Raw genomic sequence first — 24,646 nt, forward strand, 5'->3', positions numbered from 1 at the left:
CAGAACCCAAGCCTTCTCTTGCCAAAACAATGAAAACTATAAATGTTTCCCTTTTTGCCTAAGCTGCTAGGAGACTGGAACAAATGCAATTCCCCATTTGACACATTATCCCAGGTCCCTAACAGTATCCATTTTCTCTTCTTGTCTTCAAAAGCCCTGCCTATTTTCATAACTAACTTATTATTTAAGCCTTGTAAGAATTTATTAAACTAAGGTCCTTTTGAAAACATGCAGAATAGAACACCTAAGCAAAGAACGCCAGCAACTAATGTACAAGCACTTGGGGAACATTCAAGCCATGTTACTGGAAATATAACTAATGCTACATTTTATCTTTTGTATTGAACGTCGCGACCCACACTTTTCTGAGCGCCCTACAAACGCAAACTTGTCTGATCCTCGTAACAACCCCACGAGATGTTATTATTCCCATTTTACAGTTGAAGAAGCCGAGGCAGAGAAGTTAAATTACTTGCCCAGGGTCACCTCCACTTAGAGGTGTCAGAGTAAGAGAGGCCGAGTTCTTCTTGACCCAGGTTCTCCCACGTGTCACTGCTACGTGTTAACAGCCTTTGAAAAGCAAACGGCACTTGCTGGTTCCCTGCTCTGTCACTGTCTACAAAGCAAGGCCCCCTTCCCTTATTTCCTCTCAGCATGCAGCAATGTCTGAAAAGGTCACGGTTTCTCGAGGCGCCTGGGGGGCTCAGTGGGTTAAGCGTCCGACTTCGGCTTAGGTCGTGATCTCGCGGTCCGTGAGTTCGAGCCCCGCCTCGGGCTCTGTGCCGACAGCTCGGAGCCTGGAGCCTGCTTCGGATCCTGTGTCTCCCCCTCTCTCTGCCCCTCCTCCACTCACGCTCTGTCTCTCTATCTCTCAAAAATAAATAAATGTTAAAAAAAAAAAAAAAAAGGCCCCAGTTTCTCAACCTCAGCCCTACTGACATTTTAGACCAGATCCTTCTTTGTTAAGGGCTGTCCTGTACTTTGCAGGATGTTTCCTAGCAGTACCCCTCGCTTCTGCCCACTGGATGTCACTGGCATTCTTCCTCCCCCTACTGAGACCACCAAGTGTTGCCCAATGTCCCCCAGGGGAGTCAGAAGCAGGAGAATCCCTCCCCCCCCCCCCCCGCCGGCTGAGAACCACTGAGTTAAGCCAAGCACCATCAGAGGTTACAAAGAAGACCAGGGTGGTATGTGTTTTCTACTCGTATCACGCCTCCGAACAGTGAGAAACCGAAGAGGAAACGAAATTCGAGGACAGAAAACTGGGAACTGCTTTCGAGAAAGAGTGACTTGTGACACAATAAGAAAGGACAAACGGTAGAGAAGGGTATACAGGAACACTGGTTTATTCTCAGATTAGAAAGCCAGGAGAGGAGACACAGCAGAGAAAAGTCAAGGGCCGCAGGGCACAGCGTTCTGAAGAGTGGACAAGACGGCAGGTTAGAGTCCGGACTTCCCGCCAGGCTCTGCTCTCTCGGGGACCTTCCGAGACGGCCGTTACTTACTCTTGTTATTGTTCTCACTGACAAAATCCTCAGAGCCTTCCGTGTCGTCCTCATCATCTCCGGATGAGATGGCATCTGTATTCAAAAGAATATATCCATGGTTGTGTTTTTGCAAAGCAAAAGGCTGTAATCACGTACAACTTAGTCCTTCTGGACAGGGAAGGCCACAACCCAGGAGCCCCCGCAAAAAGTCTGAGATCTTGTTTAGTGAAGATGGTTTTAAGGGCTTCAGTTTTCTCTCCATGAGGACAGTTGGTCTGTATTAGGATTCCCAGTGCTTTCTGCTTTCACGTTTTTTAAACATACTGTCAAGTTGGATATATTAAAACTGGATTTTAAGCTTCCAACAGTATTCAAGGCCCCGGCAAATTGACCGATTGCGTTATTATCCAAAGATTCTTTCCAACACCACCTTTCAGTTGTCAGGATCCCCTTCAAGAAGGGAATTAGTCCCCGGCAGAATTTACTAACTTCTGAAAGCAAATCTTTAGACTTGGCCAGAAAGGGGGCCTCCATCTAGTTCCCCCTCGCTGCATGGGAGAAAAATCAAGGAGAGAAACTCGAGTTTTAATAAAAGGAACCCGAAATCTTCCATATCAAATTGCAACCCTGTATTCTAACGGCCAAAGATACAAACAGTATGGGGGGGGGGGGGCGGTGAGATGTGTTTTCTACTTCTATAAAAGCATGCTGTCTTAAAAGAAAAATGCTACCTTGCACATGAGAATCCTGTCATTTTTAACGACCAGCCCCTCTGGCAGAGCCGGTCCCCGTGGAAGAACTTCAAAAACAGATCAATAACAAATTAGGGAGCTCTGTGCGTGGCATCCAATTAGCAGATCCCACTAGGAGTTCCCTTGTCCAGTACAATTTCACCCAGAAAACGGCTACAGAGAAGAGAGAGCGGAGGGCTCGCAGGCCGACTCACCTGTGACATTGACCATGAAGTAGACAGCCTCGCTGTCTACCGGCCTAGCCGCCGTGCAAGCATAGAGGCCGGAGTCTCTAGGCGTGGCACCTTTTACCTGCAAGTACTCCCCAATAAGCACTGTCCTATTGTTGGGCCCCAAGTGTACCCCATCCTTAGTCCAACTGATCATGGTGGCATCTCTCAACGGACAGCGCAATTCTAGCGACTCCCCGGGCGCGGCCACGTAAACTTCAGGTTGGGAGATTTGGTATTTGGTTGGCGGCTCTGCAGAAAGGTGGGAGAGAGAAGATGGAGACAGATGGGAAGGAGGAAAAGGAGAGAACGTCCAACAAAGGTCAGTGGCGGCCCGTTTATTCCTAGGAGAGGTGGTTCTTGGTCTGCAAAGGGCCCCAGCAGGCGTCGGCTTCCGCCCGCACCCAGGAAGCTGTGCACAGAGCAGACGGAGTGTCTGAGACATCGACCAGAGGAAGTGCCCGATAGAAGCGGCCCCACTTTGTCTCCACAAGCTGCAGGGCCGTAAACACACACCCAAAACCCAGCGTGGAAGGATAATGTAAGAAAACTTTGCAGTCTGTTACCAATCCAAAGCCTGCTTACAAGGGTCACACGTGGGGAATTCTATTCTTGTGGCATTTTTGACTTGTAAGGACGTGTGTTTTACAATTTTTTTATTGAATGCGACTGCATGGCTGTGTCTACACCTTTACACACACACATACACACACGCAAGTACACACACACACACACACACACACACACCCCATTTGCGCTAGACTTTGCCTGTTGTCACAATGCTGAGCTTCTTAGAATGAAATGCCCAAACTCAAGGGACGCTAATGGGTCCTTGTACAAAACTCTCAGGCTCAGATCACTTTGCTGGCCTGGAGACTTAATACTGTGCTGGGTAAGCTGGAACACGCTGTTTTTCTTAACACCAAAAAGAACAAAATGCCCCAGAAAACCAAGAGGAGGTCTCTGTATTGTACCTAGACAGATCTGGAAATGAGGCAGCTGAGCACCTGACCCTCTGACATGTTCACAGCTGGGTCCCTCCCTGCCCACCAGCACCCACCGCACACCCTGCGCTCCAGCCTCCTCGGGGCCTTGGCCTTTAACTCCTTGAGAGGTACTCCTCCCTCCCTCGCCTCCCCGTTAACCCAACTCATCCTTCAAGGCCCAAATCATCCAGCTGGATATGAGCTTGCCATCGGTCCCCCGGGCCTGGGGGTGGAGCGGATCTCCCCTCCTCGTTCACCTGTCCGCTGAGCCAGCTTCTGGGGAAGCAGCACGTAGCTCATGGACGTGTCCTGTCGCCCAGGGGGACAGCAAAGATGTAGATGGAGGGTTCAGGTCTCCTTGGGTGTCCCTCTTGCCCCAAGCAACACACACATGGCAGGGGCCCGTGCTGAACATGACTGCGGTCCCCAAATCCTCAGGGCAAGAGGGGACTCAGGCAACCTGTACAAGCACAGCGAGAGGGAGCCACAGGCCTACAAGGGGAGCACCCGGAGCCGCTGGCCGGGACCCACGAGGACCCATGAATGGGCTTTCATCCATCACAATGGGAACTGTGAATGGTACCCAGAGTCCCAGGCCCAGGAAACATCAAGCTTCCCAGCGCTGGGATAGCTCCAAATCTGGGCAGCATCACAAGGCAACTGTTTTGTCCTTCTGAGTGCAGTCTGGACAAATCTCCCACATGACAATGGAATAAAGTCACTCCGTGCCTTAGTCCCACTGCTGAAGGAACAGTGAGGGCCGTGTGCATCTGGTTCTAGAAATCCTCACCACCACCACCAACAGCCAACATGGGAGGGCCAGGGCTCCCCAAAGGGGCACCTTCAAAGGCATACATGCCAAGAAGAGCCCAGACGTTGAACGGGACATAGAGAACCACCACCACAACAGCAACAACAACAACAACAAGATAGAAGAAGAAAGTAAGAGTCTGATTTAACATGGACACACACACCCTGAAACGAGGGCAGAAAACCCCAATTCGCAGGCTACGCTTCCCGAGTAAGTTTTGTCTTTCTCATTCTACATCTACGAGACCCCTCCTACGGGCCACGCTTTGTTCTAGATGCTCAGGGAGCAACAGGGAACAGTAAAATCCCTGCCTCGCTGGTGGAACTTTAATTACAGTGGAGATGACCGACAATAAACAAAAAGCCTACAAAAAATGTAAAAAGTACGGGAGGCGGTCTTGTCAGGAAGCCAAATACAGCAAGACAGCGGTACAAACAAGACAGAGGGGGAGGGCTCTCTCTAGAGCAGGAGCTGGCAAACCACGGCCCCCGGGCCAAACCCAGCCATTGCCCGTTTTTGTAAACACCGTTTTCCTGGCACGCAGCCACGTTTGCTCCTTAAGTGTTGTCTGGGGCTGCTGTTGTGTCACAATGGCAGGGCTGAGCGGCTGGAACGGACACCCTACGTCCTCTGCAAAGCCTCGCCCTTTACGAAAAGTTTGCCAACCCCCGTTGTACGGGATGTTCAGAGAAGGCTGCTCTGAGGGGTTGAAGGGCAAAGTGATGTCTGAAAGATGTCGCCGGGACCTCAGCTGGAAGGTTCCTCAGGCCACACGCCTCCTGAGCTTGCTGAGGTCCAAATGCGCCTGAATTGAGGGACTCCTAGAAATATCCTGAACTCTGAAGCCCGAGCAGGACAGAGAAAAGGAAGAAAAATGTGGGAAAGAGGGGAAGGAAGAGAAAAAAGGAATTCAGTGCGACCCCGGATCGCGGACCTTGCCCCATTTCCAGCGGCTTGGAGTCCCATCGGAAGTGATGGTGCCCCACAGGACACCTGGCCGAGTCCCTTTCACAGCTGGTTAAAGCAAGGATCAGATGGCATTTGGGTCCCATATAACCAACCAGTAATTACCGAAACAGCACCCACAATGTTAAGAGTGAATTTATCGTGGATTAGCCTGGGTCACAAAATAATATTTATCGGGACCACACGGCATCGTCAGCAAGGTACCAAGAATACTACAGAATCTGCTTTCCTCTGAGCCAGGACCGGACATCAAGAGAGGTCTACGCAGGAGTGGCTGGACCCCGAACTGCGGATCTTCACCCTCTCAGGGAGACGCGTAGCCAGCCTGCCTCTGCCCCGGCCCCTCCCATCAGGAGAGCCATGTCCCTATTTCATGCAGGCAGGAGAATGTATGGAGACTGCTTTAAAAAAAAAAAAAAAAAAAAAAAAGATAAGCAAGATACTTGCAATTAGGACGCAAAAACCTCTCTCTCCCGACAAAGGTAGAGTTACGATTTCCCTGTTCTTAAAGGAACGCATTTTCGCTGAGAATATCTGGTAAACCACTGGGTCTTGCGGAAGCCAGGGGTGCCCGGACCAACGTCACAAAGACACCACCACCTGCTGGTTGGTGGTAAAAGAGGAACGTGGCCCACTGAGGCCTCAAGGGCAGGGACCGCGTCTTGCGTGGGGCCGGACACACAGGAGCTGACGATAAATGTGCCGTCGTGCGCAAGAAAAGGATGGTCCCCTGAGCCCCGCTCCACTCCGTTCCTGCTTCACCTCTCCACCCCGGTCCCTCCCCCATTAAGGAGCAAGAATGCCGAAATGACACGGCATTGCTTGTGAGGATCCGATGAGCCAACCAACAGGAACCTCGGCGTCCAATCTATAACCTGCCGGGCCCGTGACCGTCACTACCGCTGTCCTTCGAGGCTGACGACGCTCACCACGCCTCTGGCACCACTATCTTCAGAGGATACTCAGAGAGCGTCTGGATCAGTATCTCCACAGATGCAGGTCAATGTTACGGACAGGCTCCCATCTCACCGGGCCCATAAGAGGACTTCTGCTCAACGTGGTCCTTCTCTCCGGTAAAACCAGGTCAAAACTGTCACCCGTTTTCCAGTTAGAGGATAAGCTTCAAGGACAGTAAAAGAACTCTCCAGAATACATCACTAATGGTGTTCATCCATTACAATTAGGCCACCTGACTTCAAGCCTGAACGAACCCGCACCTAACGGATCGGTTCACAAAAGGCTCACCGGGTCACTGGGGGTTTGTGGCAACTTCAGCAAAGCCCAGCAATGCGGTGTTCACACTCAGACTGTAGGCGTGGCTCGGGGAGAAGGGCGAATGGGTGAACGAAAAGGAGAGGGGGTGCCTCGGTGGCCCAGGGACTTAAGCACCTGACTCTTGATTTCGGCTCCAGTCATGATCACGCAGTTGGAGAGTTCGAGCCCCGTGTCGAGCTCTACACTGACAGCATGGAGCCTGACTGGGATATTCTCTCTCTCTCTCTCTCTCTGTCTCTGTCTCTGTCTCTGTCTCTTTGTCTCTGTCTCTCTGTCTCTGCCCCTCCCTCGCTCCCACGCTCATGCGCTCTCTCCCTCTTTCTCAAAAATAAATAAACAGGGGCACCTGGGTGGCTCAGTGAGTTGAGCATCCGACTTCAGTTCAGGTCGTGGGTTCGCGGTTCATGGGTTCGAGCCCCACGTTCAGCTCGCTGCTGTCAGCCTGTCAGCACAGAGCCCTCTCTCTGCCCCTCCCCTGCTTGCACCCTCCAAGTAAACAAGCCTACGTTAAAATTTTTTTGAAAACAAGGAGAGGACTGAGGAAGCGTTTGGGGAAAAACGGTGCCAAGAGAAGGAAGACAGTTGGGGGGCGGGGGGAAGGGATGCCACACGGTCCACTGCCACACCGCCCAGGTGCACCCCCGCCCAGCCTGTGGGTTCCTGCATCAAACATACCTGGGCACAAGGTGCCAAGGACATGGGCGCTTTGCCTGGAACCCAAACAGCTGGCTCAGCGGAGGCCACCCTGTCCCCGCCCGTCCCCAGGAGGCCACTCCCGGCTTGGGTTTCTCTTCTGTGTCTGAATGCTACAGGTGACAGGTGACTGTCTTGCCCGCGCCCTGCAAACATGTTCCGTGAGTGCCGCGCACACACCTGCACAGGTATCTCCCTCACACCGTTCGGTGGGGAGCCAAGAAGATCTGCTAAGTCCTCTGACACCAGCGATGACGCACCGGCGATGCTCCCCGGTGGATCTGCTTCCATTGACAGGGCCCGGTGCCTCCACCCCCTCCCTACCCCCACCCCTGCTCCAGCAGGCTGCGCGGCCTGCTCTGTAAAGCAGGACCGTTGACACAGGGCAAAGTATTCCCCGGGAGATTTAAACAATACCTTTTATAGTCATATTAATGTTTCCTGGATTTGTTTTGTTTTTTTTTTTTTTCTGGTGCTACAGCTTACTTTTAACCTTTCTTACGCAGAGCGGGGAAGAAATCCACAGGGAGCGCCCAGTCCAACCTTGTCCCTCGTCTGATCCTGCCAAAACACCACGGGGGAAGGTTCCAGAAGCCACTCTGCTCCACACCAGATATTCTTTCGGAGACACTTCCACAGACAGACACAAAATTCCGTCCATCTTTCATAACAGTAATTCAAAGTGGGAAAACACACACACACACACACACACACCAGCGTCCGACATTGTCACAGAGACCTAAAACGGCCAAGGGGAGAAGCGGGCGAGGTGACCCCGGTCACCGAGAGTGATCACACAGCTTTTTCTCTTAATATCCAAGTGACTACGTGTATATTAAAAGAATGAGACAACGGGCACTCCTGTAGCCCGTCCCCGGCATGCAGCCTGTGCGGTCCCCGCCATGGGCAGCAGAGGGGCCTCATCTGGGAAGAGAAGGACACTGAGGTGGGGGGACAGCCCTCAGCAAGTGAGGGCGGGGATCATGACCTCTCAGAGTGACATCATGCCAACGTCACTGGCTGCAAGCCGCAGGTGTTCACCTCCGGGTAAACAAGCACAGGGAAGCAAACCCTGGCCTGTATGCGCCCAGAGCTGGGGAGGGGACAGCCTGTCAAAGTCCAGAAGGGCCGTGACTTATGCGACTTCAACGCACATGTCCCTGGGTCCCTCCCCCGTGTCACCAGCAGGGCCGTCTCGGGACAGCTGAAGCAGGGAGGGAGTTTGGAACAGTAAGCTATTTCAGGTAACGCTTTATGTTGCCAGACCAGCCATAGCAGCACTCCAGACTGTCACTTTTTATAATGTTTGCCTATAAACTTTCCCGTGTGGTTTTTGAAATGGCGCCCAAATGCAAACAGGGAACAGATGGGAAGCCCGCGACTCGCCCCGTCCGATCGCCTGCTGGAGGGTGGACCGCAGGTTGACACGGTCCGGGGCCAACAAAGCGGCGAAAGCCAGCAGGACGATGACGTCGCACCTCACAAGGTAAAGCCTTTTCTGGGGTTTCCTCGGGACGGCGCCTTTCCAAATGTCAAGATGCTCGCAGCTAAGAGGCAGGAACCCCGGCTTCGAGGATGCAGTGTGGCGGGGCCCCTGCGACACGGCCCCCGAAGATGCTCCCGGTCAGAAAGTCAGGGGCATCTGAGCCCCAAACGCATTCCTCCAGAAAGGATCAGAAAGGGAGAAAGAGATAGAGAACTCGGGAAACAGACCGTCCCCCCACCCGGGGCCTGGAGCTGGAGCAGAGGCCGGGCAGGTGGCAGGACGCGGGCTGCGGGGACACAAACGTGTGCCTCTTGTCGCAGCTCGGCGCTCCCACGGGAACCGTCACGCCAGCACTGGGAGCAGAGCAGTCCACCAGCCTTGGGCTTCCTGGTGCTGCCCTCCCTCCACCACCCTGTACCAGAGGAACAGATATCACTGCTGTGGGCCTGCCAAGGTCCTGAGACAGCAGCGCACAAAATAAAGCTGCAAATGTCACCGCAATGTCACAGTGCGCGACACACACGGCGGTAAGTGGCGGCTGAGCCTGTCTGTTCCGGTTAGCCTCGACTCACCCTCCCGCTCTTTAAGATGGCCTGAAGCGGCCACGCCACGGTCCCAGTACGAAGTTTTAACTGGCCGATACCCAATTTTCTGTCCATGGGAATTGGAATACCAACCCCCCTCATACACACCGCTGTCCTGAAGCATTTTTACAAGCTGGACTTGAGGGAGGCTGGGCAGTCGAGACGTCGGGCATTGCAGCACAGCTTTTCAGTAACCCGGAGGGGCCGAAGGCCCAGATCATTCTGCCCGGCACCAAATCTCACCAACAGAAAGACACAAAGGTACCGGGGTCCCCACAAGGAAGTCAGAAATGACCGCCCCCGCCCCGTGGGCCCTACCCACGGAGGGGGGCAGGGGGGGGGGGTCCCGCAGACGCACAGACAGTGAAGACAGGGGCGGCAGAGAGCGGGCTGTTCCGTCTCAGACATCCTGAGAGCTTCCCCTTTGCAAGAAGGGACTTGCACAAGACAAAAATCCTGTCATGAAACGGAGGCCTTATAAGGCATAGGTACTACTTGTACTTTAAGAGGCAGGAGGGAGAGACAAACACTCTGCGCAATATAAAGATGAAAGTTCTCTGCCTCGAGAAATACGGCCAACATAAAAACGGGGGACACAAAGAAGTCGGAGCGATGAGCCACAGATACGTAAACAGGCCGAGAGGCCGCAGTTCCCTTCCCGGCCAATTGTTGGGGTGTCTTACACACACACGTCAGCACTTAAAACCTCCCCGTCGGTTCCACGGGGGCTGTAACAACCACTAATAGCTACCTCTGCCACAGTAGCCTGCCTGTTCCAGAAATTCTGGACTGGCTCACATTCCTCATGATCAGATGGGATAATGGCATATGTTTCCAATATGGTAACCATTAAAAATTATATATTTAGGCACACCCCTCATATAATTTAGGTCTATCTTTGAGATGCGTGGGGAACAGCTTTCCAAGTCTGAAAAGAAGTGATCCAGCTGCCCATGAGAAAATACTAACGTAGAAATCGTGACATGCCTAAGAATGCCCTCAGGGAAGCAGGAGTCACCGTGATCACCCAAGATTTGGACCCCAAGTGGCAATATCCACTCCCTATTCTGCCAGCAACCCCTCTCTCCTTTTGATCCTGATGCTTCAGGCTGTCAGTGAATCATGTTCTCCAAAAGGGAGTGCGGGGGGCATAAAAAGGAAGGTTTTCTCCCTGGTCCCAACACCTGCACCAAACTCTTATGTTCACGACAGCAAAATTTCCACTGGACCACCGGGATGCAGGTACAGGATCAGTGCCATCTGCATAAAGTCCCTGGACATCAGCAGCTCTGCTTGAGCAAAAACTTCCACACCGGGCCCTCTGTTCAAAAGCATTTCCCGCACATGCCATCAGATTATCTAGTGTCCACGAAGCAGGAACCGGCGCTGCAGGTTACATCAAAGCAGCCCGCACGCACCCCCCTGTCGCACGTACAACGAGGAGTCCATGTGCTCGATGCCTGGTCATCCAGGCCGTGGGCCTCCTGCCTTCTGGAAACACAGGAGGAGGCTGGCATCTCTGAAGATCTTCAGGGCTTCCTTGCACACGCTGCTCTAAGGAAAACCACGTCATCAAGCTGGCCCTGCCGACGGACCCAGACTCCTGGGAAAACTCTCCCAGAGGGAAGGTTTCGTACTCCCTGTATCGGGAAGGGAACTGGGAGGTGGGGAGGGCCTCCCAAGGAGGTCATGGAATGAAGGAATGAATGCTATTTGCCGGACCTGTATCACCATCGTTGAGATCAGGAGTGACCCTGCTGAGGTGTCGCCTGTAAAACGAACGCGTCATCTCCGGTTCTGAACGCCTCATCTGCCCCCAAAATGTTTCCGTCTGAGACCCGACAACGGCAGAGCCCTCTTCCTCCTATAAAGTGGTAAAAAGCCACCTTGCTCATCAGAGGCTGCTTCAATTCCCACAGCTGGTCCCTGAGCTCTTCCTGGTACCCTAGCATTAAAGCTCTGGTCCCATCTCTGTCCCCTCCCTGGGCGCTCTTCAGAAAAAGGCAAGAACAGGGGCGCCTGGGTGGCTCAGACGGTTACGCGTCCACCTCTCTTGGTTTCAGCTCAGGTCATGATCTCACGGTTGGTGAGTTCGAGCCTGGCCATCGGGCTGCTCGCTGTAGGCACAGAGCCTGCTTGGGATTCTCACGCTCTCTGCCCCTCCCCCGCTCTCGTTCTCTCCCTCTCTCTCTCTCTCTCTCAAAATAAACAAACGTTAAAAATAAAGAAAAGAAAAGGCAAGAACAGGCTGAGAACCGACCTAAGTTCCAACTCTGCCAAATTGTGTGATCGCTTCCTGTGTCTCCGCCTGCAAACCAGGACTGATGATAATGAGCGCGCGCACAGAAAGCACCTAGCTCCGGGCCGCTGCCACTCGGCAGGACCTCGAATGTACCAGCGGGAAGACCTTCTAGCTGAAATCATTACTCCTCAGCTGCAGCAGACTACGCGTGAGAGACAGAAAAGCCACCTAACCAGGTGTCCTCAACACGGAAGCCTGGGGATGTAAGAAAACAAAGGGGAACCTTCTGTTCTGTTTCTAGAGCCCCTAACACATAGCTTAGTGTTAATCATCCCTTGTGTCGTTCTGTCTTCTGCTTGTGCACGTGTGTGAGTGTTCCTAAGAACAGAGCGGTGTGGCGGAGGTCTTGCCTCTCTGGGACCTCCTCCTTCCGCACTCCCCCGTATCTGCGAATATGCTCAGAAGCCCGTCCCTGGCTCTTGTGGTCCCTTCCCTATACTCTGCTTGGCCCACCTCTGCAGCCTTCCCTGCCCCCTCCACATCAATGCCGCTCAAGTCCCTGCTGGAAGGTTCATCCTTCCACCTGCCTGAGGGAGCACATCACCTGACCTTGTCTTCCGAGGTGTCGCCCAAAACAAGCAAGTGCCCTTCCCCCTCTTCCCCTCCAGCAGCCCCTGGCTGACATCAACTCAGCTCCAACTCGGCCCTGAAGCCCCCCGCTTCTCCCTCCTGCCTCCCATCCCACCAGGCCCCACATCTGCTACTCCTGTTAGTTCTCTCTGAAACAGCTCTGAAAAGAGAACAAGGACAAGACCTCACCCCTGGCAGGTCCCCACCTTCTCTCCAAAAGACCTCTGCCTTGCCCCCCCAGTCCACCCCATGTATCCACCGCGGACCCCCAGAGCAACCTGGGAAACAAAACTGACCTTTAATTGAATGAATGAATGAATGAATGAACGAATGAAATGAAATGAAATAAATAAATAAAAGACAGAGACCACTCCACACTCTGACAGGGTAAAACCCAAAGAATATTCCTCACATTAAGGCCACGGTTGCGCGAGGCCCCACGTCCCCCCTCCATCTTCTTCTCCCTCATGCCCCAGACTTGTCTGTTCTCGCGGGCACTGTTTCCTCTGCCCGTTACCCTGCCCCACTACTCTGCCCGGCAAGCTCCTATTCAGCCTTCAGAGCCCAGCTCAAATATCATCTCCTCTGCAAAAATCCCTGCTTCCCGTCAACACAGCCCACGCTGTTCTCATCTCCAAGACACTACAGCCTTTGTTTATTCACCTCGAACCTACAGAGCCAAATACAGCCGCCTCCCCCACCGACCCGGCCCGCCCTCTTCGAATGACCTTCTTGGGTGGGGGGGATCAGCAGTGCTTCTCAGACTTTCTTCTGCATAAAGACCACCTAGACAGCCTATTAAAACACAGCTCCAACGTTTCTGGGTCAGTAGTTGTGGAGTAGGGTCTGAGCTTCTGAGCTTCCCACCAGCTCCCAGATAATGCTAATGCTGCTGGTCCAAAGACCACACTGTGAGAAGTTCAGCACCAGTGTCCAAGGACGAGAGAGTCGGAGACCTGGTTGTGCAGGGATGAACCCACATCAACTTGGACAGCCCCTTCCCATCACCTGAGTCTGAGCCCCAGTTTACAGAACAGGGAAACACCTCCGGGCTAGCCTGCTGCTGGTCAAGGTCATCACAAGGACAAACCAAGAGGCTGCCTGGGAAGGTCTTTGTAACCCCCTAAGGTGGGTGGTGGGGACACATCTGAGAAAAAGCACCCCTCACCCCAGTTCCAGCCAGGGCGGGCCTGGGCGCCTGTGTGTGGGTTATAGCTTGACCCCTAAGTGATCAGCAGATTCTTTCCCCCCACCTCATGGTAAGGCTGATTTGCCTTACTCTGACTTTAAAACAAGGTTTTCTTTCAAATGCATAAATCTGTCAGGTCGTATCTATGTAAGTTACCTAAGTGTAGATTTCTGGCAAATGGAACTAAACATCCAAGGATCTTGGGAGAGAGTTGTTATCAATGCCAATGACACCTGTTTGATGACTTTAGTGAGGGAAGAGGCCTTGGCTTATTAAAATAGCATCTACTGTTCACCTATCCAACAAATCGGGGATACCAGATATTTACATGCGGACCACAAAAACCCCTGCAGAGTTCCCCGGACCAGATGCCTTATCACAACCCCAGAGCATGCCGGGAGGAGCCTTGAACACCAAACCCCCCCCCCGGCAAGGCGCCCACCTGTGCCCTGCATGGCACCCAAGCATCAGGAGCCTGTAACAGCACGGGGCTGATGGGCCTGCTTTCCAGAGAGGATGCCCTAAGCCAGCACTGTGACTACATTCCAGAAGCAAGTTTTCAGGGACGGTCACCATTCCGCACTTAGGGTTACTCCTGGCTCCTAGAACCTGCTTCCGGGACCTGCTCACCCCCCTGACACGGACATAAACAGTCCACAGTGCATACTAAGTGGGTACATGTGGCCTGCAAGTCCCCCAAAGGTCAGATCGTGTCGAAATCCTAGGTGACATTTTCCCCCAGCCCTTCCCTCAATACGTACTTTCAGAATAAGTGAATATTTTTAAAGCGCCCCAGGGACCAAAGAAAAGGATAAGGGGGTGGGGTAAGAGTTACTCCAGGAAGGCAAGGGCACGCCTCTTGGCCTCCTGATCTTCAACTCCGGGCCTTTTGCAGTACCTTTGAGCAAGTTTACTTAAAGGGCTGGACCTTTCTCCTCTCAGCAGGACCCCAGTTCCAACACTTGTTCAGAGCCTGCAGCTGTGTCCCCAGACCGGTTTCCCCCCCACCCCCCCAGCAGCATCCCGGCCATTTACAAATGAAGGGCTAGCAGCTGGAAACTGGGAAACAGATGGCCCTCCTCCTTTGAATGGCTTGATCTGGCAACTCAGGCCTCAGCAAGTTCGGGCCAGCCTGGTGCAGAAATCTTGTTGAGGCTGAAGGCACAGATTCATAGCCCGAGGGGTCTTTAGCAAGCAGCTGGGTCGGAATGACCTCTTGGAGGGGTTTCCCCTAAAGTCAGCAGGGGCAGGGAGCCTCTGCGGCGGGTGGGGCACGTCCCCAGCTGGCTTTGCCCCTTGCCCGCTTTTCTCCAGTGACTTACAAAAAAAAAGGAAAATTCCCCCGTGGGGAATCCTGTGCCCCAGGACTGAAAGCACGTTCGTTCATTCAGGAAATTCCAAATCTAGAAGGGTGCACCAGGGTTAGCCTTTCTCCTAGGCCCTAAGCCGTGTATCTGCAAAGAGGTCAAACCTTCTGGAAAGCAAACTTTGAAGAGTTTCCACTTCTCCATGCAGAGCCCAGCCCCTTTCAAAACCCATCAGAGCAAGTTCACCTAGGGAGGGGCTATGCTGGGCCCCCAAGCATCTTGGCACACCTGCCCCTTTTAAGCAAGACTGTGCCCCACCCTGCTCCGGGGAAAGGAGGGAGCCTTATGTAAATACCCAGGTCCTCGGCTGAGGCCCCGCTATGGGAGTTCACTACCCAGGCTCCCCTGCCTTCCACCACCTCCGGCCTCCATGTTAACCTGGTAAGAAACTGCAGCGGCAGAAAAGAGACTTGTCAAGGAGGTGGCTGAGAGCTACCCTTGACCACCTGTTCACAGGCCCTACCTGCAAAGACGGGCACCTCTCGGCAACAAGTGGAACCTGACGGGGGACAGGGGAGGAGCCAGGCCCTGGATGGTTCCCAAACTGGGCAGGGAAAGAGCTGGCAGGCACATGTGGCTGGGACTGACTGGGGCCAATGCAGGGGGGTCTGCTGAAGAATCAAGGTGGGTGCTCACCTCCCTGAGAAGCTCAGCCTCGGGAAGTCACATAGTTCGAGTACCCAGAAAAATCCTCACCGTGGCCCACAGGTCCCCCACCTGACCTGGCCTACTACTCTAGTCTCCTTCAAGCGGCACCCCGGCTTCCTCAGGGTTCCTGCAACCCTTTGAGACCCACCGTGCTTCTTCTTCAGAGCACCTGCACCCAGGATTGGAACTAGGGCCTCGTTTTGGCAGTTATTTGACAAAGATCTATGGCCCCCCCGCCCATTCATAGGACTTGAGACTGTTTTTGGCTTGCCATTCTATCCCCACAGAGCTCAACACATGGTAGGGTTTCAAAAAATGTATCTGGGGGGCACCTGGGTGGCTCAGCCGGTTAAGCATCTGACTTCCACTCAGGTCATGATCTCACGGTTCGTGAGTTCGGGCCCCGCATCAGGCTCTGTGCTGACAGCTCAGAGCCTGGAGCCTGCTTCGGATTCTGTGTCTCCCTCGTTCTCTGTCTCTCTCTCTCTCTCTCTCTCTCTCTCTCTCAATCTCTCTCTCTCTCTCTCTCTCAAAAATAAACATTTAAAAAATTACGCCACAGTCTGTAAAGGGTTGATGACCTGTGTCTGCCAAGCTCTGGCAGTTGTCCCTCCACCAGGGCTGCAAGGCTAAGAGAGGAAGCTGCAGGTTTCCAACCGCCAAGCATTCAACACCTTCTCTCCAACGCTGAGCCCCCCTTCTGAACACCTGCGACCCCGGACGGACGTTCCGCATTCACCGTGCAAGTTCAGTGCAAGGTCCAGCGGACTAAACCAGGCCCAATTCACCTCCAGGTCTAGCAAGCTCCCCTCAGAAGCCACCTTTTTTTAACCACCCAAAATGAACTTTTGTTTGCTTTAAAAATGGCTCTACTGCTCAGCCTCTTCCTCCCCTTGGGACGCCCCTCCTGGCCAAGAGGAGGCGTGGGGGATTGCTGCTTCAGCCTTTCCATTCTTAGATGTTCTCTTTGTTCCCCACTTTTGCCCCGGCGTCGTCAAGGGCCAGGGAGGCCCTGCCATTTGTCGTTTCCATGACCGTAGGTGGTAGGAGCCCCAAGAACAACCGTCTGCGCAGGTGGGCCTTGACCCAACTGAGAATCGGACACGCTGGAGAGAAGTGTGACGTACTATTAAAGTGACAAGCAAAAAGGCAAACATTTAGCAGTGCCAGGGCAACCGGCCAGAAGCATCTGGGACAAGGAAAAACGGGATGGTCTGCTCCCACTGAGTTGGCTTCTGAGCAAATGGGCAAATACCAGACCAGTCAGCCCTACCTGCCTGAGCTCCTGCTGGGTGACTGAGCCGGGGGTCACTAACTGGGCCTCAAGGCATCTCCCTCCAGTCTCCCGGCAGGAAAAGGGTTGGCTTCTTACTAGTCAGCTGCATATCACCAGAGGCCATTCTCGGAGAATCACAAAGTGGTAATTATTGCACTGGTTTTATTGCCCAGGACTTTTCTTCAAACAGCTTTAGGAAAATAGGTGTGGGTATGTGGGGAAGAGACAGAATCACCCAGCAGCGTCCTTACATGTTTAACAGTCAAATGACATATTTCGGAAAGAATGACGAGGCCGCCCTACCATATGCCACAGAGGACCCTCCTGCTCGGGGAAAGGAAAGGAATCAATCGATAAACCTTCCTTATGCCAAGAAATTCACCCCAAGGCCGGGGCCCACGCCCGCTGTGGAGTCTTGGAGGAAACATTTCATCTCCGAGGGTCTCAGTCAAGAGTCTCGTCCATAAAATGGGAACATGAATGACCCGGGGGTCAGCTGGATGATTAAGATTAGAGATGGGGGCAGAGGAACTGCAGGAAGGTGGTCAAAAAGTACAAACTTTTTTTTGTTGTGACATAAACAAGGACTAGGCCGGGGCACCCGGGGGGTTCAGTCAGTTAAGCATCCGACTCTTGAATTCAGCTCAGGTCACAGTCTCGTGGTGGTGAAATCAAGCCCCGCATCGGGCTCCGCGATGAACACCTGCATGGGACTCCCTCTCTTCCCCTCTCTCTCTGCCCCTCCCCTGCTCACGCTCTCTGTGTCTCAAAATAAATAAATAAATAAACTTAAAAAAAAAAAAAAAAAACAATAGTTCTAGGGATGTAATGCACAACACAATGACTATCATCACCATGGCCGTGTGGCGTATGTGAAAGTTTTCCAGGGAATAGATCCTGAGAGTTCTCATCACAAGGAAAAATCTTCTTTTTTCTTTTTCTTTTTTCATCTGTAGGAGATCTTAAACTACTTACGATAATCATGAAATGATTTACGTAAGTCCAATCATCCTGCCGTACACCTTATACTTACGCCGTGCTGTGAGTCTATCATATCTCAATAAAACGGGGAGAAAAGATTAGAGAGGCTAGATGTCAAGGAACCTAGCACTGCGTCTGACACACAGCAGGCACTCAATAAATGGTCATGAGAGCTACCGTTATCATCACCCTCCTCACCCTCTCAAGGAATGGGCTAAAAAAAATGACCCCATGCATGCATCCACTGACCACTCCCCCCTCACACCCCTGCTTGTCCAATCAAACGACCCCACAGGGGTGTAACATGCAAATGATTGCTCAGCTCCTCCCCCTCAGTAGTGTAGGTCCCCTGACAATTTCCTTCCCTTCCATAAAGTCCGGAAGCCCAGCTACCTGCCCAGGTAGGAACACCCAGCAGGCTGCCCAGGGGAGTCGCTGCAGTTAAACTTGGCAGGAACGATAGTAACTTGCTCCGGTGCTCCCCTCAGTGGCCTGGACAAAAGCAGAGCACGCTACACCCCACCCCCACCCCCCACCCCCCAATCCTGTCTCCATCCTTCTTCACAGGGCCTAACGGCAATCCTTTGGAAGCCTCAAACAGAAAACTCGTTCCTTGCCAAAATATATTGCTCTCCATGAAGAGCGTGTCCTACAATTATTACAAAGCGGCAAACACGTTTTTTTTCTACGGGGAAAATAGGTCAACCCTGAACCATTTGGACTGCAAGCAGCAAGACGATCACATTGCTGAAGTCCAAACTTACAAAGGCCCAAGACGATATGGAGGGATGGATAAACGGCCTACAGCACGCTTTCTATTTTGATTAATGCAAACGCTTCCCATCAGAAGATCTAGTAAATATGCCTGAAATACTGGCTTTTTCTTTTTCTTTTTTAAAAAGGAGCCTTCACGCCCACACAGAGCCCAATGCAGGGCTTGAACTCACACCCCTGAGACCAAGAGCGGGGCTGAGATCAAGAGTCGGATACTTAACCAACTGAGTCGCCACCCAGGTGCCCCTGAAATCTTGGTTTTAAATCCTGTATCCGGTTTTTACATTGACAAGAAAGTGAGGATGGGGATGGAGAGAGAGAGTTCTACACCCATTTGCCTCATATTCACATCCCCGCCCCTCACATAGATCTCATTGGCCAGTTTCAGATAAAGAAAGGCAGGCTCAAAGTGATCATCTACCTTATACGAAGTCACAGCAGCAGTAGATAGGGGAGTGATTCAAGTCTGTCTTGCCTAAGCCCAAGGCCAAGTTCCTTCTGTGCTTTTGTCCCCAGACAGCACATCGCATGCCACTCAAACTTATTTTATTCAGGGCGCCTGGGTGGCTCAGTGGGCTAAGCGTCGAACTCTGGCTCAGGTCATGATCTCACAGTTTGTGGGTTTGAGCCCCACATCAGGCTCTCTGCTCTCAGCCCAGAGCCTGCTTCAAAGCCTGTCTCCCATTCTCTCTCTGCCCCTTGCCCACTCATGCTTTCTCTCTCAAAAATAAATAAACATTAAAAAAAGTATTTTATTCATCTTTATGGATTCAGATGAAGAATTTAAGTTAATTTTATAGGGGATATTTGGTCTTTTCAAGATGTGTTTTAAGTTTGAAACATTTATAATGTTTAGGATACAGATTCAATTGGGTACCCTCCCCCCTTTTATCAGCTAAGAATGCAACACATTTGGTGGAAACCCAGGAAGCGTGGTGGACAAGGAGGGAGACCCTTAAAGGCAGCCACATGCCTTCCTATAGAGCAATCTCACTGTCAACTAAGAATCTGAAGTTTGAGGGCTTCCAAAAAAGTTTAAACCCTAAATTTGTCACCACAAAGATCTTTATTTTCATTTTATAGTCCCTCCCACCCTGTTCCCCACCCAACACACAAAACTGGCCTTTATGATGTCGATATATTTTTAAAACATTACAACTGATCAGGTATGGAAAACCTTAACAGTAAACAGTCATTTGTAAAAAGAGACCACATAGAATGACAAAGAAGGAGTTCTACAGTTAGGAAAGGACCGTGACAATTTATGTAGAGTTGATCAGTGTCAGAGCCCAGAATGGAGTTCTTTCTCTTCCAGGAAAGGTGATATATAAATCATACAAATAAATATGTCCCATGTCCTCATTCCTGAACATATCAGAACTTTCCTTATAAGCTGGGTTTTGACCTCCTCATAAAACATGTTCACCATAACCTGAAATTCCATATACGTGCATTCCATCCATCCAGGACATGGAATTTACCATTCTCTAGTTGGACAAGGGGTTAAAGGAAAGAATATTCCACAGCTTAGCTCCCTGACTCAGTACAAGAAGAATCTGAAATTCTCAATATTCACATGAAGTGGCAAAAGTCCAGAACGGGGCGTAATTACTTACGTATTCCAAAGTGGAATAAATGACAACAGTTCACACCCAGAGTCCTACAACTCCATCATGGTGCAAGTTTCCCAAAACCAAAATTACTGAAAACCTAAAGCATGACTTAAACCTAAAGCCTTTACAGGACGTACACTCTTCAAGGTCAACCACAGTCTGTCCTAATCATGAAATATCCTTCTGTATGAATACAGAAGCAGTAAAAACTTGAAATTCTATAAATGAAGCCCATAAGCACCGCATCTGCAGCTATCATTTTGGATTTTCTATCATGCCCTTTTAAAAAGGCATTTTTAAGAAAATGTTTATTATTTACTTTGAGGAGGGGAACACAAGCAGGAGAGGGGCAGAGAGAGAAGGAGAGAGAGAGAATCCCAAGCAGGTTCCAGGCTCTCAACACAGAGACCGATGTGGGGCTTGATCCCACCCACTGTGAGATCTTGACCTGAGCCGAAATCAAGAATCAGAGGCTTAACCAACCGAGCCACCAGCCACCCCTCTATCATGCCCTTTTAAAAAGGGATAGTCATAGATCAGAGCAAGGAGGGGGGGGGGGGGCGGGGGGGCGGAGATTGCAAGTGTAATCTTTGTTAATTACAGAAGGCGACCTCTCCAAAACACACACAATCATTATAGTAACATGGCCAGCAGCTTGTTCAACCAGACTTATTTAAAGAGCCTGGCCTCAGGCTCCTTTCCCTACCTCCTCTTTACACACTCCCTAATTCGAGAAGGCCAGAGCTCAATCAGCTGGGTCACTGTAGGTCTACCTGGGTAAGCAGGAGGAAGTGGCCAGTTTGTGGAGACTCAAGGGCTGCCAGAAAGCCTTAAGGCTTTGTGTGAAGATAAACATTTTCCCCAAAATGGAACACGAGTTATGCATGGCTTTAAAATCTCAAGTCCAAGGCCCTTAGCTGGCTCAGTCTGTAGAGCAGGTGACTTTTGATCTCAGGGTCATGAGTTCAAGCCTCATGCTGGACGCAGAGCTTACTTTAGAAAAAATAATGTGGGGCGCCTGAGTGGCTCAGTCGGTTGGGCGTCTGACTTGGGCTCAGGTCATGAGCCCAGGGTTTGTGGGTTCAAGCCCCACATTGGGCTCTGTGCTGACAGCTCAGAGCCTGGAGCCTGCTTTGGATTCTGTGCCTCCCTCTCTCTGCCCCTCCCCCACTAGCGCTCTCTCTATGTCTCTCAAAAATGAATAAATGTTAAAAAAAATTTTGCGGGGGGCGCCTGGGTGGCTCAGTTGGTTGAGCATCCAACTTCGGCTCAGGTCATGATCTCACACTCCGTGAGTTCGAGCCCCGCGTCTGCCTCTGTGCTGAAGGCTCGGAGCCTGGAGCCTGCTTCAGATTCTGTGCCTCCCTCTCTCTGACCCTCCCCCGTTCACACTGTCTTTCTCTGTCTCAAAAGTAAATAAACATTAAAAAAATTTTTTTTTAATTTTGTTTAAATAATGAAATCAATAAAAATTAAAAAAATAAAATCTTGGGGTTCCTGGGTAGCTCAGTCAGTTAAGTATCCAACTCTTAATCTCAGCTCAGGTCATGATCTCACGGTTCATGAATTCGAGCCCCGCATCAGGCTCCACAGTGATGGCATGAGGCCTGGTTGGGATTCTGTCTCTACCTCTCTCCGCCCCTCCCCTGCTCGTGCGCTCGCGCTCTCTCTCTCTCCCTCAAAATAAACTTTAAAAAAAGAGGAAAAAAAATTTTTTAAATAATAAAATCTCAAGCCCAAGAGCCTCTAACAAGTCAAAGCTGTGTTCTTAGGGGTTTGTTCGTCTTGGATACAATGATGCTGAAACATCACTGCTCAGTAAACCCGCCCCCCTTCAGCTAAGGCTGAAGGTTCGGCCCCTACATCAGGTTCCCTCTTCAGCCCATACAGCCTTGAACACAGTCACCATCAGTTAAAAGAAACCACGCTAAGAAGGCAAGTCAGAAGCACGTGGGGCACAGGTGTGGCACAGTGACCGACATCAGGCGCAACCACGAAGGGAGAGCTGGAAACGCAGAGCCATCGCTCAGTCTCCCCAAGCGGATACAGCAGACGGATGAAAAGAACTCAAAACCTAAGGCTAGAGTCATTCCTCGAGGCGCCCGAATGATAACGATCACAGGCATTTCTGCACTGTGGCAGTAAACCCACTGGTTCGGAATCATTGGTGGGACAGCCTGGAAAACTTTCAGAAAATAATCTCTGAATTGCCTGCCCACAGACAAGTCACCGTGCTAAGAATCCAATCGGGACAGCGAGTAGAGAGGGGCACACCAGCCGCGTTGCCTACCTGGCGCCCCAAAACCAATGTCCCCCCTTCCCCTCGAAAGAGTAAAATCAGACGGCTTCCATGGAAATGGGAAATTAAGCCAGACCCTGATGAAGAAGGGTGGGAGGTAGCCTTTTAACAATTACCCTGGAAAAAGCAAACACGGGAACAACAGACTGCAGGCTGAAGGGCCACTAGATACATTTTCTGGAGAATGTGAACATTGAACAAGGCTCTTCCTGTTTAAACACTACCCTAGGTATTTCATAACCACGTAATTATTCATTAAGTCTGATACTGGAAACCTCTCATATTGGATTGCTCTGGTTATCTGAATTCTCACCCTCAAATGGGTCAGAAGGACTTGAAAAGAACCACTTATGGTTCCTAGTGAGGGGCTTGTCCCTGAGAAAGTCCTCGGTGTTTTGACTGGTTAAAATAAACAGGCAAAACACACACCCACTGAATTCGGATCAGAGGGACTGAGCATGGAGAGTTATACAAACACCAAGTCTTTCGGCTTGCCCGATTTTTGCTCTCGGAGGTAATGTTTAGCCCAGTTCTTTGTCTATGAATTGTGAAATACTTTATATGCTAATAAAGAATGTGTACTTCATTGTGTATTTAACTGCATAAGCCTGCATTTCGTTTAACTGACCGGGAATAAGTCCTTGTTCCTAAGCTAACTCTCAAGTTCCAGTCAACTCTTAAATATTAACACTCGTACTGAGGAGCAAGGATGCAGATAATACAAAACAGAAGATTATTTGAAATCATTCACTCTTGGTATGCGGATATATTCTTTTTTCTCTTAACTTGCAATTAAATGCGTATGGCTGACATTACGGCATTTACAATACTCGGAACAAAGGACCTAAAACCATGCTGGAAAAATCTGACTTCCTTGTGCATTCTTCATTCACTGACTCTGCTTTTGAGTTTGGGACCAACTCACACATTGGTCCAGGACAGCACGACCTCTTAGAAGGTTGCCAAAAAAATTGGTTTGGGAAAAAAAAAATGCAAACTACTTTCTTCTCAGGTTGTCGCTTTTCAGAATCACACTTTGTAGAGGGTGGGAAAGTAATTAGGGGTTTGGGGTTGGAAAAGCCCTTTTATTTTAGCTCCTACTGGGCTGGTGTAAACAAAGATATCATTAATGTCAACAATGACTTAATGAACCAGAGTAGGTGACAAAACGTCAGAAAAAACTTGAAAGAGTCACCTCCTCCCCAGGATAATCAAGTTTGATTATACTTTAAATAATTAGAATATTAATCAACAGAACAGTACTTGGCATTGAGGACTAACCCCCTTTGAGTCAATAACTGAGCTTATAGCCTTCAGCCATTCCCCTACAACAATGAATGACCAACGGAAAATATTCTTTGTTAAACTGGGATATTAACTAAAATCTCCTGGAGATTATTTTCTTCGTAAATCAGTTGGGTAGATCCAACCCTACTGTTACCATTTCATAGTGTCCAGAAGACAAATGATATATGATAGATGATACGATACGATGATATATGATAATATTGTACAGAGCCAAGAAGATTGGAAAGGATTCTCTAGTCTTAGGGCACAGGCCCCTTTCTGGAACTTAGTCACATCTTGCCCCAGACACATTCTCCTCTGGTCCAGCCCCATACACAGCGTCTACTCTGAGCCTCCAAATTAACAAACCAAGAAGTCTTCCAAGATGAGGCCTTGTGCAACAGAAGGTTAAGGTTGAACCTATGCTAATCAAAGCTATAGTCAGACGAACCACAGAAGACGCACAGGAACCAAGAGACACCCACTCACCCACCCATCCTCCCTCTCTCCCCCCAGGTCGGCAGGACCATGCCCTAAACTGGAGCTGTCCCCACTCGGTCAGTCTGCTTCCAGTTGTTAACCCCTTCTTCATCTACAACCAGACTACCTTGCTAATAACCTCCGACGCTAAAGCAAAACTCTGGCAGTGGAAGAACGCAAATCGATTGCCAATGCGGTACTTACCAGGACAGCACAGACCCTACAGAAAGCAAACACAACCGCCTGGAGCCACAAAGGGCCTTCTCCGTCGGAGAGCGATTTTCTTCTCCACTCTCTCCAAAAGCCTCCACATTTCCTGACACTGTGGCAATGGGCACAGAACAGAGCAGACACATGCGCCCATCTCATCAGGAACGAGGATGAGAACAGGTCCTGGGTGCTTATGAGATGCCAGGCCGTGTGCTCTACTGCTCTCTGCTCCCGGGGACCCTAAAATCTCCTGGAGACCTTTTGAGGCGAGTTGCCAGAAGGCTCCTGAGGGCATCACCATTCATTTAGCATTAACGAAGAAGACCTTAAAGGTCATCTTATCAAACCGTCAGATGACAGGAAGGGAAACTGAGGTTGAGGGGGTTGAATGCTTTTCCAAA

At 50.8% G+C, this 24,646-nt stretch overlaps 1 protein-coding gene across 15 annotated transcripts in view; it reads right to left on the minus strand.

Annotated features, from left to right (window-relative positions):
• The window catches only part of FGFR2 (fibroblast growth factor receptor 2), a 108,233-nt gene that overhangs the window by 76,904 nt on the left and 6,683 nt on the right, over positions 1-24,646 (minus strand). For 5 of the 15 annotated variants that reach the window (XM_042960107.1, XM_042960105.1, XM_042960106.1 and 2 more), the window contains exons 3-4: positions 2,434-2,700; positions 1,506-1,580 (exon numbers count right to left, since the gene is read on the minus strand). The exons of 3 other annotated variants lie outside the window; for them this stretch is intronic. In XM_042960107.1, coding sequence (XP_042816041.1) covers positions 1,506-1,580; positions 2,434-2,700 — 342 coding nt within the window. Of the gene's footprint in view, positions 1-1,505; positions 1,581-2,433; positions 3,677-24,646 lie in introns of those variants that run through there. 7 more of the 15 variants (XM_007084868.3, XM_015538792.2, XM_015538793.2 and 4 more) reach the window with 3 other exon arrangements.

The sequence above is a fragment of the Panthera tigris genome, chromosome D2, assembly GCF_018350195.1.
Source record: "Panthera tigris isolate Pti1 chromosome D2, P.tigris_Pti1_mat1.1, whole genome shotgun sequence".
Lineage (NCBI taxonomy): Eukaryota > Metazoa > Chordata > Mammalia > Carnivora > Felidae > Panthera > Panthera tigris.